The 19,509-nt window shown below is 39.7% G+C and overlaps 2 protein-coding genes across 4 annotated transcripts in view; one reads left to right on the forward strand and one right to left on the reverse strand.

The window, feature by feature from the left end:
- LOC127576063 (LIM and senescent cell antigen-like-containing domain protein 1) overlaps positions 1–19,509 on the reverse strand; it is an 84,678-nt gene that overhangs the window by 13,213 nt on the left and 51,956 nt on the right. For all 3 annotated transcript variants that reach the window (XM_052026406.1, XM_052026404.1, XM_052026405.1), the window contains exons 3-5: positions 13,721–13,787; positions 9,346–9,466; positions 1,876–2,025 (exon numbers count right to left, since the gene is read on the reverse strand). In XM_052026406.1, coding sequence (XP_051882366.1) covers positions 1,876–2,025; positions 9,346–9,466; positions 13,721–13,787 — 338 coding nt within the window. The remainder of the gene's footprint in view (positions 1–1,875; positions 2,026–9,345; positions 9,467–13,720; positions 13,788–19,509) is intronic.
- Positions 5,215–6,241, forward strand: LOC127576064 (uracil nucleotide/cysteinyl leukotriene receptor-like). Its single transcript, XM_052026407.1, has 2 exons — positions 5,215–5,873; positions 5,921–6,241. The coding sequence occupies exons 1-2, from the start codon at positions 5,274–5,276 to the stop codon at positions 6,104–6,106; spliced, it is 786 nt and encodes a 261-aa protein (XP_051882367.1). The 5' UTR covers positions 5,215–5,273; the 3' UTR covers positions 6,107–6,241.

Genomic DNA, 19,509 nt, shown 5'->3' on the forward strand with positions numbered 1-19,509 from the left:
ATGGCAGGATCAGGGAAAGCCTGTGGCAATTAACTTCTCAATAGCGCACTAACGTTTCATAAAATGGCTTTATAAAGTTGCACTTTATTATATTCCTTAAAAATAGAGTCCTGGTATTTAAAAAAAATGTTATGCAGTTAAATCCCCAATTATTCTCATTGAAAATTGAAGGTACTGGGCAAGAAATTCCACTTTTTGGTTGAAAAGGTGATGTGGTTATGGCATAGCTGACAGGAATTTGAGGTCTAAAGGGTTGCAACCCTTTGAAACTGTATATTAAATTCCATAAGTGCTTGCTAACAGAAGGTGTGCAACTCCTCAAAATACCACTTATGTGTAAATAGCAGGATAAAGAGGGAAAGTTGCTCAATTAAGTCTGCATAATGCAAGTTATCTTTAAGACATGTCAAATCAAAAAGTGAAAAAGTGGCTCAGGTCACAAGCTTTAAATGGCTACCAACTTCAGTTAAACCCGCAAGAGATGACATTTTCTTAACTGCATTCCTAAGAAAAATTTCAGCAGTCCCAAACAAGGAAATCAATCCATTACCATGAGGTTGACTGTGGTGGTTCTTTATTTTCCCTTACAATGGAGACAGTACAGGATCAGAAAGAGAAGGAAATAACAGTGGCACACAGGATAAAGAACAGCAAAGGAGATGTTATTCAACTAGGAGGCAACCTTACACCAGAGCCCACAGATCGTGCTGCTCCCTTGATTTGTCAAATTAAGGTTGCAACAATTCACCAAGTTATAGACTGAACTCTGTTTTAGAAACTGACCTCTCAACATCCTCTCCAGAACAAAGAGCGGATTTGTATAGCTCATAGGTTTTAAGAGAAGATGCATTTTGAAGTAAGTTTGGGTCTTGCAGTATTCATTTTAAACTTGCTTTTGCCCATTTCAAATATACTTCATCAATCCCATATTCCTTAAGTAGGTAGTACATGTCATTGCTACGTGATCACCGCGCACTAAAGCCCATAAAACAAGATATTTACAATAAAGACTTTGTGCATTGAAACCAAAGAATTTAATTCATTCATCTTTTCACCTTCCCACATTGATGTACAGTTCTAAAGAACTCTGCATTCCCAGTATATCATACAAATGGGCATTTTCCTCTAGGAAACCAAATATTGATAAGTTTGTACCCTCCACAAGGTCAAAATTGACTCATGTAGCTCCTAATGCAAACCAGATCAGATGCACAAATTCAGTAATTGTTCTGCCTTTCCACTATTAGATTAATATGATTTGAGCAATGCATTCAGATAGTTATAGCATTTACACTATAGATCAAAAAGTAGTTTTGGAAAGTTTGAGATACACATTTAATTCCACAGGATCAGTTAGATTATCTTCAAAAAATGTCCCAATTAGTTCCAGTATTCCATGCAAGAAGAAAGCACGTTTGCCAAAATTTTGATCATATCAAGACATCTAGGCAAAAATCTAAAGATCACCAGGAGTGAGACTCACTTCATGGCAAAACAGCCCACTTGTACTCAAATGGTTATGCTTACTTAAGAACAGGTATTTAGACTGGACTCTATACACTACTGTTGATCGATGGTAAAAGGGAGGGAATGTAGAGAAGGAAGGATGCAGAGGCAAAGACAACCAGAGAGAAGAAAAAGAAAACATGAAAAATGAAAGATTTAGATAGGAGGGGAATAGTAATTATTGCTTAATGAGTAAATACAAACTGTATTTTCACTGAAAATAATCGTAAATCCTCCCATCCTTTAAATACTCAAATCATTTACACAATGAATGAATCCCCAAACCCCCAAGACAATTACCCTGATATAGATCTATCGTAATACACATCAGCTGAATTAATATACATTAGTAACCGGAATATTGCTTACCCGCAGTTTACACAGTTGAAATGATCAGGGTGATAAGGGTCATTCTTGAATATAAGTGGTTGTTCATCGATAATAGCATGACATTTCTGACAGATATATTTCCCCAGACCCCTGGCCTTTTCACGGTTATGGCATGGGCGGCAGAGGTGCCTGCAAGCAGAAAATTGAATAATTCTATTAACAAAACATTTTCTGTTCATTCTTTATGAGCAAGATGGAAGAAAATGGCAAGGTCCAATTTAGAGCAGGAAGAACTCAAAACTTTAAAATACCCTTATCTTAATGTCCCCTAATACAGAGTTTCCAAACTTTTTTTCCTTAAAATGACCCCAACTTTAATATTGAATATTTGAAATTAACCAGCAAGGTTCCAGAAATGTGAAACTGACTAGATAAAGACTCTACTCACATGGTCTTATTTGAAGAACATTTTAGGACATTCTCCCTCTTTATTGCAGTAATGACTTCTTTGAATAATATTGCAAACTAACTTTTTTTTTAAAAAAATCACCACCCTTCCAACCCCTCCATATCCTTTTCAGTAGATTCTGTACTCAGGGATGTTGACCTCCAGTCCTGACCACATTTCAAACATGTCTCCATGACAGCAATAACATTATATTCCCATATGTTAATTATTGCCCTTAGTTCAGCAGATGTCTTGCATTCAAGCCTTGCGTCCCCCCATGTACCTGGAGATTGGCATTATTCACTCCATAAAGAATGAGCCTTTACTAAAATCAAGGCTCCGGGTGTTTTAAAAAAAATCAGTCTAGTTTCTCTTGTTTTCATAGATATAGTGCTGCACAATTCTCCACAAAACATTTCAAATAGATTGACCCAAATTGGGATCCCAGTCACTACATCCAAGACAGTTTCATGAAGGTCCCTTATAATTTAAAGGCTAGTTATGCCAGAAGAATTCTGCAAAAGGACATAGAGAAGACAATACAGTTGTTTATCAGATGATAAACAGATAACAAATCAAGACACCTGACAAGAGGTGAGAGTGGTTAGCGTAATGCTATTACAGCACCAGCGACCCGTGCTTAATTCTGGCCGCTGTCTGCAAGGAGTATGTACATTCTCCCCATATCTCCATGGGTTTCCTCTGGGTGCTCTGGTTTCCTCCCACAGTCCAAAGATGTATGGGTTAGGAAGTTGTGAGCATGCTATGTTGGCGCCGGAAGCGTGGCGTCACTTGTGGGCTGCTCCCAAGCAGTGCTTAAGTCAAAGTTTTCAAATGCCAAACTAGATATGCATTCATAGAGTGCATTTATTCCCTCAAACATCTCCCTAGCAACTTCTTTGTACAAATTCCCTCTGTACAAGGAATCAGTCTACTGTGTGCACCGTTATTGTTCTTCCCTCGTACTACCTCAATGTACTGATGTGGTGAAATGATCTGTATGGATGGCATGCAACACAAAGGTTTTCACTGCACCTCGGTACATGTGAAAATAATAAACTGATTATCAATTCTTCAGAAGCTTGCACAGGTTACTTGGATCCTCTCACTCTGCCAGTGCACCTTACCCCCTACACCCAGGAGTGCATTGCCAATTTCTCCTATCATTGCAGTACATTCATTCCCCAGCAGCTGAAAGGGAACTAGGTGAATTGGGGTGTGGCTTAAGGACTACTTCCCAATTCAGAGCTGTGGAGAGAGGAAATTCAAGCCCTGATGTTCTTGAAGCAGAATAGCCTTACAAAAATGAGTCCACTTGGACTGTTTTGGAACCAGTGCCAACAGATTTTAGTTTTTTTTTTAAACAAAAAAAAAGAAAAACTTTTTTTTAAAAAAAAACAGCTTTAGGGAGATAACTAATGTTTTAGTAGCAGAAAATGCTGTAGACAAATTTCTAGGCCAATACTTAATTCCCAAAAAAAAATTTTTTTTTTTTTTTTTTTGCAGGTTCAGATATTTAAATGTGAATTTTGAGATTTCCTGATTCTCGTTATTAAAAAATCATTTAACTTAAAGGATCATATACAGAGGTTAAGGAACCAAACTTGCGATACTCGATTTTAATAAGATAGAAATCAGGTGAGCTGAATTCCAGGCCCAAGTTGTTGGTCGATTCACTCACTGGAAGAGACCTCGTACCTGGAGCAAATCCTCAAAAGGCAACCCTAGAATTTGTAAATTTCAATGACTTTTTATAACCACAAAATAAGTAGCGTATAAATTTATGAAGAGAGTTTACTCAAGTTACAGCTATCATACACATTTCTTCTTGTTTTTAAGTTATAACAATTTAGTCAATAGGAAGCATTTTAATCAAAGTTTAGATTTTGCATTCTTTATTTCACTAATATTTTCAGGACCCATTTCATTTCCCACAATTCACAAAACCAGATGAAACACTGGGGAGCAATCACCAGGGCTTGGTGTGTCAAGTAATTGAACCTTTGTTGAAGTCTCCATGCTTTGTTCCCCTCCCAAACATTTATCTTAATTAAAATGGGTATTTTCATCAAAAGAAACATCTTTTTCCCAACTTTTGTTTGATAGTGTGGAAAAAAGAAAAGGAAATAGTTTGTAAAGTACAATACCCTCAAACTGCTAAGTGCTCTAAAGGATGTAGTCCATACTTAGGAAAAGGAAGCATCTATTTCTGTAGAGGAAAACACAATGCACTGCAATGGGATGCTGTTCCCAAAGGAAGCGTTTCCTGCAAACCAACTCTGTTGTTATAAAGCAGCTTTTAAGAAGTGGAATGAGACTCCTCCTTCATTAGTATAGCCAGAATACATTTTGTGCAACAGATCAGAGCTGCTATATACCTTGGTACCGCTGCAGAAAAGGGCAGTTACTTTCACTACAGAGCAGGAACTATATGCTACTGAAATGGTTGTTCTTCAGACAGCTGCAGACTACACCTCAGCTCATCGTAAGTTCTTCCATTCCATAGCTGAGAAAGTTGACTAGGTTGGAAGTTTGCTTTTGATTGATAATGTTACAAGTAGCCAATGTTTTTCCAATGGTCACCGATTTGTTTAATATGAAACTATAGATTTTCAACAGCTCTTCATATGAAAATGCATTAGTCTGTAATTGGTTAATCTGAAATTTGGTTCTTTTGTTTTCTTCACTCATTTCTTGCAACATTAGATAATCAGATGCAAGACATTACAGAAAACTGTTTTAAACATGAAATATTTACAAATTTGCCGGTCTAAACATGACCTTGTTATTATTTTCAGTCTACAACAGTTAGAATCATTGTTTGTGATTCTCCGCACTTGAAGAACACAACTACAACAGCAATATGGAGCCCCATTTCAACCTGACCACAACATCCATGGAAAGACTGATTTACGTTGCTATCTATAGCACTGTGTTTACAGCTGGACTAATTGAGAATAGCATCTCAGTGTGGGTCTTCTGCCATCGCATGAAAACCATGACCATAAGCAGTATCTATATGCTAAATCTTGCTGTAGCAGATCTCTGCCTCATTCTGACACTGCCATTGCGCATTACCTATCACATGCTTCAAAGCCACTGGCCGTTTGGGGAGGTTGCCTGCCGAATCACTGGTTTCCTTTTCCATCTGGACTTGTACAGTAGTGTCTACTTTCTTACCTGCATCAGTATTGATCGTTACCTGGCAATAGTACACCCGGTTAGATCTATTAATTTTCGAAAAATTCGCTATGCAAAAATAATCAGTGCAACTGTGTGGGTAACTGCTATACTTGGAACTATTCAGCTTGCTGTAACCACTCAGAATGTTGAAGCACAAGAGAACACAACTGTGTGCCTACAACTGTACAGAGAAAAGCCATCACTCTATGCTTCTGGTGCTATTGTTGTTGGATTTCTTTTTCCATTTTTAGTCATTACTTGTTGCTACCTATGCATAATCAGACATCTCCAGTCATACAGGCGCCTTAAATACAAGCGCAAAGCTTCCAGGATGATTTTCACAGTATTAACTGTGTTTCTGGTTTGCTTCTTACCCTATCATGTTGTCCGTTTACTGTATATTATTATGGCAAATCAGCACTTGCAGTCTACACCCACAATTCAGAATCTTACGATCATCAACCGTGCTTTTTTTGTCTGGCTAGTGTCAACTGTTGCTTAGATCCAGTGGTTTACTTCTTTGTTGGAGAGAATTTTAAGGAGTCCCTTTGCAGAGAAACTACAACGGAATATAATGGCCAAGAAATTCACCCCAGCGTTAACACTACTAGAATAAATAGCACAGAAAGTAGTCTTTGACTACGAGTAAAGACACCAAAATTACTTCTAAGTATTATTGATTTTTTGTGACCCCACCAAAACTAAAGCATTGATTTGAACTACTGCAACCTGTCAAAAATAAAACTGCTGAACAATGCATGTGTGGAGGTACAAAATTACTGTATGTCATTACTAAACATTTGCATTTCTCAAATTATTTTCCTCTTGGATCTCAGCACCAAAAGCCAGCCAAGTGAACATGCTCTTCAACTTTCCTCCTTTGGTGGGGAAACAGCCTCTGATATTTTTGTGTTTTTCAATGATAGTGTGATCAATATTCTCAACCTGTGTCCTATATTTATTAATATGCATGATCATTTATAAAGTGAGAAGTTACGTTCCTACTGAAACTTAGGATAATAACCAGAAACAACTTCTGTAGAATATTTTATTAAATATGGAGAATACTTAAAATACCTGGTTTTCTGAAGTTTACTTTGTATCATTCCAATTTAGTAATAATTTGCTAGTACACTTCAAATCTTCATTTTAAAATAATTCTAGAAATTTCGAGAAGTTTTGAGATTGGATACGAGCTGAGGAAGCTGGATAACAAAGCCATAAAGTGTTTGAAGAGAAAAAGGGTATGCTCAAAAACTGGAAAAGAAGCTTATTTCACTGAACATAGAACATTACGGCACAGTACAGGCCCTTCAGCCCACGATGTTGTGCTGACATTTTACCCTGCTCCAAGATCTATCTAACCCTTCCCTCCCACATAGCCCTCCATTTTTCTATCATTCATGTGTCCAAGAGTCTCTTAAATGTCCCTAATGTATCTGCCTCCATAAACTCTGCCAGCAATGCATTCCATGCACCCACTACTGTGTAAAAAAAAAACTTACCTGACATCCCCCTTATACCTTCCTCCAATCACCTTAAAGTTATGCCCCCTCACATTAGCCATTGTCACCCTGGGAAAAAGTCCCTGACTGTCCACTCGATCTATGCCTCTTATCATCTTGTACACCTCTATCAAGTCACCTCTCATTCTCCTCCTCTCCAAAGAGAAAAGCCGTAGATCACTCAACCTATCCTCATAAGACATACTCTCCAATCCAGGCAGGATCCTGGTAAATCTCCTCTGCACCCTCTCTAAAGCTTCCATATCTTTCCTATAAAGAGGCAACCAGAACTGAACACATATTCCAAGTGTGGTCTGACCAGAGTTCTATAGAGCTGCAACATTACCTCGTGGCTCTTGAACTCAATACCCCGACTAATGAAGGCCAACACACCATACGCCTTCTTAAGAAGACTAACAACTTGTATGGCAACCTTCAGGGATCTATGGTGTGGATCCCAAGATCCCTCTGTTCCTCTACACTGCTAAGAGTCCTGCCATTAACCTTGTATTCTGCCTTCAAATTTGATCTTCCAAAGTGTATCACTTCACACTTTTCCAGGTTGAACTCCATCTGCCACTTCTCAGCCCAGCTCTGCATGCTATCAATGTCCTGTGGTAATCTACAGCAACCTTCTACACTATCCACAACACCATCAACCTTCATCATCCTCCACCCTTCCACATCCTCATCCAAGTCATTTATAGAAATCACAAAGAGCAGGGGTCCCAGCACAGATCCCTGCAGAACACCACTGGTCACCAACCTCCAGGCAGAATACACTCCATCTACCACCACCCTTCTATGGGTGAACCAATTCTGAATCCACACAGCTAAGTTTCCCTGGATCCCATGCCTCCTGACTTTCTGAATGAGCCTTCCATGAGTAATCTTATCATATGCCTTACTAAAATCCATGCACACCACATCCACTGCTCTACCTTCATCAATGTGCTTTGTCACATCCTCAAAGAATTCAAATCAGGCACATGAGGCATGACCCACCCCTCACAAAGCCATGCTGACTGTCCCAAAATCAGCCTATGCTTCTTCAAATCCCATAAATCCTGTCCCTAAGAATCTTCTCCAGTAATTTGGCCACCACTGAAGTAAGACTCACTGGTCTGTAATTCCCAGGGTTATCCCTAATCCCTTTCTTGAACAAAGGAAGGACATTTGCCACCCTCCAATCATCTGGCACTCCTCCTGTGGCCAGTGAGGATGCAAACATCATCGCCAAAGGCACAGCAATCTCTTCCCTTGCTTCCCATAAAAACCTTGGATATATCACACCCGGCCCTGGTGACTTATCTATCCTAATGATTTTCAAAAGTTATTGAAGCAGAAATATCAACTGAAGACAAAACACAGGTTGACACTGATAATTTAGGTTTACACAAATTAATTTTGAACTAAAATTTGAAAGTATAGTATCACAATTGATATCGGAGAAAATGAGTCACAGAAGTCTGGAAAATGAATCTAATGCTATATTATGCATTTAAATTGCAATACTATAACTAGATTAGGTACAGAAGAAAATACATAGTTCCTGTTGGCTATCCAGTAACTCTTGTTCAATAGAAGTGTAGGAAAACAGACAACTTCAGGACTGGTTTCAGCAAAAGTTATCAACAACTTCAAATAGCCTTTCAACGACTCATTGCATAAACTCTCACAAAGAATGGCACCCATGTGAAGGGCCAGCAGACTGCCTTTCCTAATTAGAAAAGGACAAATCCAATCTGACAAAGTGATAGAAAATGGTATTGACAGTGTTGTCAAGTGGCACCTACTCTTCAATAACCAATGCCCTGTGGAAGTTGCACCAGGGCCTCTAAGCTCCAGACCTCTGTCTCCTTGCAACTAAATTCCAATGAGGTGAGAATGACCATCCTTGACACCAAGGGAACACTTAACTGAGTGTGGCATCAAGGTGTCCTGGTAATAGTTAATGGACATCACTTCAATAGCTGGAGTTATACATCACAAAGACAGGTGGTTAAGGCTGTTAGAAAGCAATCAAATGATCCCCAGCACAATGCTGCAAATTTCCTCAGGGCAGTGTCCTAGAACCAACCATCTTCAGGAATTTCATCAATTACCTTGAGCTCAGAGTAGGGATATTTGCTGGTAAACACAATGTTAAATTCCACACGCATCTCCTTAGGAAATGAGCTTGATTACTCCGGTTGCTCTCAGAGTAGCCAGGTATAATTGAGATAGTCAACTGACTTTGCTCTTTATTGCAAAATTCTATGGCCTTTTTGCAAACAGGTGCAAGGCAATATAACGGAATCTTTTGTAAACATATTTTTGTGCACAGAGTATTTCTTCTGTACTAATAATAGAAAGGTCATCAAGTACACCAACCTGCCAGCATTCTTCACAAATCCAATATCTGCAAGAATCTGTTGGCAGAGGTCACAGCAAAAACATTCCGGATGCCAACTATTGTTCATGGCTTTAATCACTCGGCCAATGATGAACTCACCTGTAACAAAAGACGGGACACTTATATAACATCTTTTTTAAAAAAGTACTCAGGCAATATTTTCTTCCCACCCTTCTCCCCTCCCAAACTTGAAATGCGGGTTTGTCTATAAACTTTAGGGTATCGATGGCTGAACCTTGATGGCAGAAAAATCCAGCACATTTATTTGCCATTTTCTGCATGGTCAATTTTCAAATAGGGATGATTTTTTTCTTAAATCAGAAAGTGGCTAAGTACAGATCAAAATTTATTACAATCACTGAGATGTTTCAAAGGGCAAGAATGCTTGCTTATTGTTATAGAGTTGTACAGCATGGAAACAAGCCCCTCAGCCCAACTTGTCCATGCCAACCAATATGCCTTTCTGAGCTAGTCCCATTTACCTGCATTTGGCCCAAATCCCTCTAAACCCTTCCTATCCATCAACCTGTATAAATGCATTTTAGATTTCTAATGGTACCCACCTCTACCACTTCCTCTGGCAGCTCATTCCATACACCCACCAACCTCTGTGTGAATAACCTGCCCTTCTGGTTCTTTTTAAATCTTTTCCTTCTCACTTTAAACCTACACTCCCTGATTTAAGGCTCCCCCTACCCTGGGCAAAAGGCTGTGACCATCCACCTTATCTCTACCACCCATGATTTGATATAGCTCTACAAGGTCACCCCTCAGCCTCCTCTGCTCCAGGGAAAACAGTCCCAGCCTATCCAGTCTCTCCTCACAAGCCCTCCAGTCCTGGCAACATCCTTGTGAAATTTTTCTGCACTTTTCTCGTACTGAATTTTAATTCCAAATTCCTGCTATGGGATCCGAAAGTGTGTCTGGATATTATCAGTTCAGATTTCTAGTTTACTAGTCCAGCATCATAAATATTGTGTTATCATACCACAATTCAAATCTATGAGAATTTTTGAGAGATCCTTTTCAACAGATGAAGTAACTAGGAAGAGAGTATAAAGCAGCAAATTGGCAGCTGGGGAGGTTTGAATCTGGGGGCACAACTAAGATCATTTTGAGCCATCAGAAATCCTGTTATTTTTGTGTACCCACAATGGATAAATGAAGCAAAAATGTAATGCAAGGGGTCAGCGGGAGGGGAAAGGGAATATGGATGAAGCAGTGTGATAGCTGAGAAAAAGGGTGACGAAGAAATTGAGAAAAGAAGTGGATTACTTAAAAGCAGCATGAAGAGAGAGGAGCTGGAAATAGAAGGGCAACAACACAGGCAGGAGGAAGAAAAGTTTGGTTGCTTAACATTGAGAGTTAGGGGAGATTGGTGCTTGGTGTATTGGGGGGGGGGGAGGGGGCAACAGTGTAGGGAATTATTTTCATACTTAGCTGTGGGCCAGGGGATTGAATTAGATGTTTATTTTGAATATCAACCAAGGCCGTAACTGCTATCATATAAAAATAGCCTGGGAAATTCTAAATCTCCAACAGATACATACATTTCTACCCATCTTAACTTCTTTTCCCTGTTTTCAAATTCCTCCATGACCTTCACTAATCTCCTCAGGGTCTAAATTTTCCTCCCAACTCACTGTGAATAAGTGACATTTCACCCCAAATAAACTACAAATGTTTTGACTCGTTTCTCTTATCATGGTATGCAGACAAAGGACAGCAGTCTTTTTCTGTAGTTGCAAAAATATATTTTTCATTATTATTCAAGGATACAAGCAAGGTGGTTAAATACTTGTAGGTTTACACGCATTTAAAAATAGGAACTTCCACGTGGTACCAGTGATGGTGTTTTCCCAAATGTTATGCAACCGTGATTATTTTTAATTATATAGCTAGCTCAAATTGGCAATGTAACTGCTCACTGCAATTATAAATACAACTATTCTCTTTATGTACATGTCAAAAGAAAATTGATTCTTCCAGAAATCATTCATTGAAAATAGATGCACACTAAGGTGTCAGTTGATTTCAATGACAGGTTTCAAAATCCGATGAACGTCAGCAAAAAGAGTTCAGCAAACTAACTTATTAATTTCTACATGTCTGCCATTTTAGTGTAAGCAGCATTTAAAGATCAAGCTTCAACATATCCTTTAGTTGAGGAACATTGAAACAGTAGAATAGTGTTTGAGTCATTGGTAGTGGAGGCCTCAATATAGTGTGTCCAATCTCACCTACTGAGCTGCAATATGCATGTGTGCATATCAGAGGCTGAGCTCCAACATAATGTATGCTTCAGTGAAGGAATCAACAAGAGAATTGGCCTTACTCTAAATATTCAAAAGATCTCTCTTAACCCACTTCATTCCATGATACATCACCTTCCTCCACAAGAAAAATCCACAAAAAAAAAGCATGAATAACATGGAGCATTACCCAAACATCAGAAGCTGCCTCTCAGGTAAAGGCAAAAGTTAATTACTAAATTCATCACCAGTTCCTTTGCACCAGCATCAGGTCCTGACCACACAAGGTTAAGATTTCAAACTTGGAATTTAGCTCATGGTCTACCAGGTTGCAGAGATCCCTGCACTCCTGTATGCAGTCAGAGAAAAAGACCACCTCGAATAGGCAACTCAAAAGCAAAACCTTCCAAGTCATTGGCAATTTAAGCTCAGCAATACTCATTTCCTCTCCCAGGCCAGTATTCTCAGCACAAACTCTAATTACACTCAACCAGGCTACATCATCTGCATACCCGATATTTTTTAAAACAAGTGTTTTACAGAGATCTACCGTAGCAAGAGGTTTCCAGGAGAACAGAAAAAAAATACATCAGGAAAAAAATCCTCATTAATTCAAAGGAATCTTTGGTTGGTAATCATTCAAAATGGAGCAGCAGCACCCAGGACTTTCAATCCTGAAGGTGCTCAAACAATAACAAGGAAAGCACAACCTCTCAAAACAACCCACCTACCTCTTCAAGCATTTCCTATGACAAGGTTAGGGGATCCTGCCTAGATTTCATCAACTACTTTAAAATCCAGAGGACAGAAGTGGAGATGAGTCATCCTCCACCTCGAGGGACTGAGAAGAAAAAAACTAGCACTCAAGTACTTCATGGTACTATTACAACGTTAAATGGGTTGGACTCAGAACAGACCTGGCAGCAAAAAACTAGCTATCCATGAGATGGTATGGGCTGTCAGGTGCAGTAACTCCTATACTTTATAAACCTCAGCCTGGAATATCCCACATTCCAACATTTCTATCAAGCCAGCTCATCAACTTTGGTTTAATGAAGATTGTAGAGGAATCACAATAGATGTTCCTAAAAATGGTGAAGTGGTGTGATAGTGTATTTGGTTTTGTTTATTATTGTCACTTGTACCGAGGTACAGTGAAAAGCTTGTCTTACAAACCGATCGTACAGGTCAATTCATTACACAGTGCAGTTACATTGAGTTAGTACAGAGTGCGTTGATGTAGTACAGGTACAAGCAGTAACAGTACAGAGTAAAATGTCACAGCTACAGAGAAAGTGCAGTGCAATAAGGTGCAAGGTCACAACAAGTGACACGAGGTCATAGTCCATCTCATTGTATAAGGGAACCGTTCAGTAGTCTTATCACAGTGGGTTAGAAGCTGTCCTTAAGTCTGGTGGTACGTGCCCTCAGGCACCTACCCGATGGAAGAGCAGAGAAGAGAGAATGTCCCGGGTGGGTGGGGTCTTTGATTATGCTGGCTGCTACACCAAGACAATGAGAGGTAAAGACAGAGTCCAAGGAGGGGAGGCTGGTGTCCATGATGCACTGGGCTGTGTCCACGATGCACTGGGCTGTGTCCACAACTCTCTGCAGCTTCTTGCGGTCTTGGGCAGAGCAGTTGCCATACCAAGCCATGATACATCCAGATAGGATGCTTTCTATGGTGCATCGGTAAAAGTTGGTGAAAGTCAAAGTCAAAGGGGACAAACCAAATTTCTTTAGCCTCCTGAGGAAGTAGAAGGGCTGGTGAGCTTTCTTGGCTGTGGCATCTACGTGATTTGACCAGGACAGGCTGTTGGTGATGTTCACTCCCAGGAACTCGAAGCTGTCAACCCTCTCGACCTCAGCACCATTGATGCAGATGGGCGCATGTACACCGCCCCCTTTCCTGAAGTCAATGACCAGCTCTTTTGTTACTATGACAGACTAAAGAATTCTACGGCTTGGAAATCTACTCTTTAATACTGAAAGGAATGCAAGTATGTACAATGACAAAAATTAATGCAAGAAAATGTATGCTAGTAGGCAGAGTGAAACTACAGTAAAAAAAAATCAATATTTGTTGATGTTTATCACTCACCACACTGATGACAACAGGGTGCGAAAAGCATCTGAAAATCATGCTCACAGTATTTGCGTCCTTCAAACTGTAATAAATGAAATGAAATTATTTAACTAGTTCTATAGTGATGTTGTCTTCTTAAAAAAAAGTACACTTTATAATTAAAATCAAGTCTCAGATTCTTTGTACTAGTGTAACAGATGACAAGTGTACATAAGAAAATATTTTATGTAGAAAGCTGGATTCTAATCATCAAGCCTTTTCACTACTATCTGCTCATGGACTTTGTATGTCTGACTCGAAGTCCAGTAACTGGTAGTAAAATAAACTCAAAGGATTTTAATCTGGTGCCAATAAATGCCAATGTGCATGGAGGATTTCTTTAAGGTTGTGAAAAGCACATGATCAAGTGTTGCATGCCAACTTTCCATGTTCAAATTGTGATAAAATGTTATGGCCATGCACATCAGTTTCAGTAGGGCCTGGCACTTGGCCAACTCAACTTGCAGGAAATAATTTTTTTGCAAATGTTTTTGCTTACTAGCAGTGGGAATGGAGCTTCTTTCTACATCAGCACTAAAGATAACATTGATGGGGAAAGTGGTGCAGGTGTAATAAGTGGAACGGTTAGACGTGCTGAATTTTCTAAATTTCTCTGTACTTAAGTTAGTTAATGACACTTCCCAGATTATTTAGACAAAACTTAACATCAAGCCACGTAAAAGGTATTTAAAATGGGTGGCAAAATGTATGATTTTGAGAAGTAACTTAAAGAGAAACATACAAACGTGGAGAAGTTGAGAAGGAATTCTCGAGAACGTAAACCCACAGCTGCCAGTACTCCTTGGGAATGTTTCATTATGTTAGACATGCTACATTAATGCAAGCTGATGTTGCTAAAACCTCCCTCTTTGACCAGGTTTTTGCTAACCTGTCATAATTTCCCCTTTGGGTTCGTGAAATAACTGTAAATCACCTTAGGATATCTTATTGCTTTTAAAGGGTGCTCTTACAAATAAAAACAATTGTTGAACTAGCTGAGCCTGCTACACCTCAGTGCTAAATACAGGAAACGCTGGAAACACTTAGCAGATTAGGCAGCATCAGTGAAGAGAGAAAGAGAGAGAGAGCAAAAACAAACAAAGGAATATGTAAAAGCTGTGAAATACAGGTCAGACCTGGTACTGCGACCCAAAACAAAGATGAGAATGCTGGAAATGTCCAGCAGATCAGGCAGTGTCTTTGGAGAGAAAAAAAAACTGAACTACTATTACAGATGGATAATCTCACACCAGTACTGGCCAGTTCTGGTACAGAGAAAGTAAGCTATCTGAAACTGGTGAATTTGATAGGAGTCCCAAAGGCTACAAAGAGCCCTGATGGAAGGGGAGAATTTTTTGTGCCTGATGAATACTTAAAAATTCTGAAGAAAGCTACAATAATCCTATTAATTGTAAGCACTGTCCTGCGCAGCTCTAGATTCCTCACACATGCCAAGCAATCACATTATGATGGGCAGCATTTTAACTATTCCCCAAATTAAACATTCATATTCAGACAATGTGAATAACAGCAGATATTTCTGGACAAAATAATTCTGCATTCCTAAAATTATGTACTGTACTAGGATATGTTATGGTCTTGTTACTTAAAATCATTCAATTATGATAATTTGGTCTACCGTTTCAAACCAGATTGTCAGTGCCAGGGCAGAATAGAAATTTAACTGGAAGTTTGCTATACTCATTCCTCTCAAACAGACAGGGTAGGATTGACTTAATTTAGAAGGACTCTGGTTTATGATTTTCCTTCCAGTGTAGAGATGCTAAATGTCTGTTTATTATTGAGACTCAAGATTTGGTTGATCCATGTGTTAAGATACTACTTGAACACTGGCTTAACAGTTTTATTTGATCAGGCAAAGCTCATAATAGAAGATTATGTTGTTTCTCTGTTTTAATTTCCAATAGTGTGTGGATTACAGTTTGTCAATAATACTAGCATCAAAAATTTAAATCAGACGTTTTTTACATAATAAATACTTTAACTGTCAAAATATATATAACTGTCAGTTTTATTTATAATACAAACTACATATCAAATCTGACAAAACACTGGAGATACTCAAGTTAGGCAACAGCTGTGAAAACTGAAGAGTAACATTTGAGGTTGATGATTATTCATCAAAATGGAAAAGAAATACAAGAAACATGTATTATGATGCAGACAGCAGGAAAAGTGAAAAAACATGAAAGGGAAGGTATATGATAGGATATTAAGGAGGAAAAATTAAATTGAAGAAAAAAAAAGAGGAACTAGTATTAGGACAAAATTCAAAGATGGATCTAGATTAAATGCAACTAGGAATTGCATTTTGTGACCTGAAATTGTGGACTTCAAGTGCGGAGTCAGGGTGGCTGTGTTGTGCCTAGTCAGGTGAAGACGTTGGGTTTTCTCAAGCTTACATTGACTTTCATTAGAAGAGTGTAGGAAGCAGAGCATCCAGACAGCTGCATTGTTGGGAGACTGTGGTATTTGGAGGAGGAAAGAATTAAATGAAAATATGACTGGAAGCCCAGTGTCACACCAGCAGCTTGAAGGGAAGTGTTCCACAAAGAAGTCACTTGACAGAAAGAAGGCATTGTGAAATGTGTTTTTTTTTAAATATAAAAAAAGACATTTCAAGCAATTTTAATTTCTTCTCTTGTCATGCAGTGTCTCCCTCATTATCAGTTTTTTAAAAAAAATTGGACCTCATTACCCAAGGTAGCAAATAGTATGTTGGCACTCAAAAGTGACTGCTAATGCTGGAATCCAGAGCAATAAACAAACTGCTGGAGGAACTCAAGTGGGTCAAACAGCATCTGTGGAGGCAAAGGGATAGTTGATGTTTAGAGAGAGCAGCGAGTTGAGTGTACATAGCAGAGACCCTGGCTGGGACCAAACTGGGAGCCTGAAAACCTGAGCTGGAAGCCACACGGGACAAAGTGGCAGCAAAGACAAGAACAGAGGAAGAACACATGCAGGGTCTCTAACCAAAATCCACTATCCCTTTGCCTTCACAGATGCTGCTTGAAGCATGTAGTTCTTTCAGCAGTATGTTTTTTGCTCCAAAACTTTTTTGGTTTTGATTTCAAAAGGAGTCTGCGACCAAGAAAATCTTGCCTCAATTATGCACAGATTTGGTGAGAATGCATCTATTGTACTGTTTACAGCAATGTTCAAAGCAAATTGGAGGCATATTTAACAGACTGACACCTGGAACCTGGGAATTGTTGCAAGAGGAGAGAATGCCTAAATATACAGGAAGGCAATGGAAGCAAAAAAAGGGAGGCAATTTAATTGAAATACATGATTCTGAAAGGAATTGGCCAGGTAGGTTATGCCAAATGCCGTTCGAAATTTGTGAACCAAAACAATTCAAACTCCTCTTTATTTTTATTTACATCTTTAAGAACTGGGTTTTATGCATTTCAAGATTTACTTGTGCAACCACCTACTACATATTGAATGCCATACTCTTGTTTCAATAGCATATCAATTCTCAAACTCATAATAGATTTGTTTTGTTACATACAATTAGTGGTGCCTTGACAACATGGTGGTGTTAAAAGAAATAGACATTTGCTAGTCATAGATTCGTAAGCAGGCTGTGTCATAGTCAGTCAAGATTACTGCACAACATCACAGCCCTTTTCTTCTTAAAGGGTTTCCTTTTAAAATTCATTTAAATTGTTCAATACCTTCAGATTTTTTTTTGTGGAAAATGTGTACTTATTAAATTGAAGTGTCTGCTGCATTAAAAACTTTTTGGAATTATAAAATAAACTTTAGTCTGCTTGACCACTTCCCACCCCATTGCTGGGTTCTGGTAATATTGGAGCAGCCTTGCCTGCACATAATACCCATTCTTGTTCAGCCTGGATTGCTACAACTGCCTGCTCGTTGATTCTTTCCATCTTCATTTTTAACTTTGCCAACATTGCCTCCCAATTTCACTTTCACAAAGTGATTCTTTTCCCCTCAGTTGCCAGTGCCTTTGGTTTTTATTGCACCATCTTAATTGAGGTTAATTAGTGCTGGAGGGGTGAATTTATCTTATTTGGCAGAAGATCTACTAGGCACAAGGAAGAAACATTAGATAAAAGAAGACAAGAGGCTACAGATGCTGGAATGTGGAGCAACAAACAATCTGCTGGAGAAGCTCAGCAGATCAAGCAGCATCTGTGGGAGGAAAGGAATTGTTGATGTTTCCGGTTGAAACCCCGCATCAGGACTGGTGATTCCCATCAGAAGTGGATTGTCACCATCCACCCTGACAGCCACCAATGCAGCTGAACCTGTGATCACAGTGGAGGATGCAAGATCAGTCTTCCGGAGAGTGAACACGAGGAAAGCACCTGGCCCAGATGGTGTCCCGGGCCGCGTGCTCAGATCTTGTGCTGATCAGCTGGCAGAAGTATTTGCGGATATTTTCAACCTCTCCCTGCATCAATCTCAGGTTCCCTCCTGTTTTAAGAAGACCACTATCATCCTGGTACCAAAGAAAAGCAAGGTAACATGCCTCAATGACTACCGACCAGTGGCTCTGACATCCACCATCGTGAAGTGCTTTGAGAGGTTGGTCATGGCACGCATCAACTCCAGACAACCTGGACCCATTGAAAATCGCTTATTGGCGAAACAGGTCTACAGCGGATGCCATCTCCCTGGCCCTACACTCAGCTCCGGAGCATCTGGACAGTAAAGACACCTACGTTAGACTATTGTTTATTGACTACAGCTCTGCCTTCAATACAATAATTCCAAGCAAGCTTGTCACCAAACTCCGAGACCTAGGACTCAACACCTCCCTCTGTAACTGGATCCTTGACTTTCTAACAAACAGACCGCAATCAGTGAGGATAGGCAGCAATACCTCCGGCACGATTATTCTCAACACTGGTGCCCCACAAGGCTGTCCTCAGCCCTGTACTCCCTATACACTCACGACTGTGTGGCTAGATTCTGCTCTAACTCCATCTACAAGTTTGCAGATGATACCACCGTTGTAGGCTGTATCTCAAACAGCAATGAGTCGGAGTATAGGAAGGAGATAGAGAGCTTAGTGGAATGGTGTCATGACAACAACCTTTCCCTCAATGTCAACAATACTAAAGAGCTGGTTATTGACTTCAGGAAAGGGGGTGGTGTACATGCACCTGTCTACATCAATGGTGCTGAGGTCGAGAAGGTTGACAGCTTCAAGTTCCTGGGAGTGAACATCACCAACAGCCTGTCCTGGTCAAATCACGTAGATGCCACGGCCAAAAAAGCTCACCAGCGCCTCTACTTCCTAGGGAGGCTAAAGAAATTTGGTTTGTCCCCTTTGACTCTCACCAACTTTTACTGATGCACCATAGAAAGCATCCTATCTGGATGTATCACGGCTTGGTACGGCAACTGCTCTGCCCAAGACCGCAAGAAACTGCAGAGAGTTGTGGACACAGCACAATGCATCACAGACACCAGCCTCCCCTCCTTGGACTCTGTCTTTACTTCTCATTGTCTTGGTATAGCAGCCAGCATAATCAAAGACCCCAACCTGGGGCATTCTCTCTTCTCTCCTCCTCCATTGGGTAGAAGATACAGGAGCCTGAGGGCACGTACCACCAGACTTAAGGACAGCTTCTACCCCACTGTGATAAGACTATTGAATGGTTCCCTTACACAATGAGATGGACTATGACCTCACGATCTACCTTGTTGTGACCTTGCACCTTATTGCACTGCACTCTCTGTAGCTGTGACACTTTACTCTGTACTGT

Source organism: Pristis pectinata, chromosome 11, assembly GCF_009764475.1.
Source record: "Pristis pectinata isolate sPriPec2 chromosome 11, sPriPec2.1.pri, whole genome shotgun sequence".
Taxonomy (NCBI): Eukaryota; Metazoa; Chordata; class Chondrichthyes; order Rhinopristiformes; family Pristidae; genus Pristis; species Pristis pectinata.

Excerpts from the sequence above, each read along its gene's own strand:
- LOC127576064 (XM_052026407.1), top strand. The coding sequence starts at position 5,274 with ATGAAAACCATGACCATAAGCAGTATCTATATGCTAAATCTTGCTGTA. Across the intron at positions 5,874-5,920 it reads TCCGTTTACTGTATATTATT|GATCATCAACCGTGCTTTTT; the intron begins ATGGCAAATCAG and ends TCAGAATCTTAC.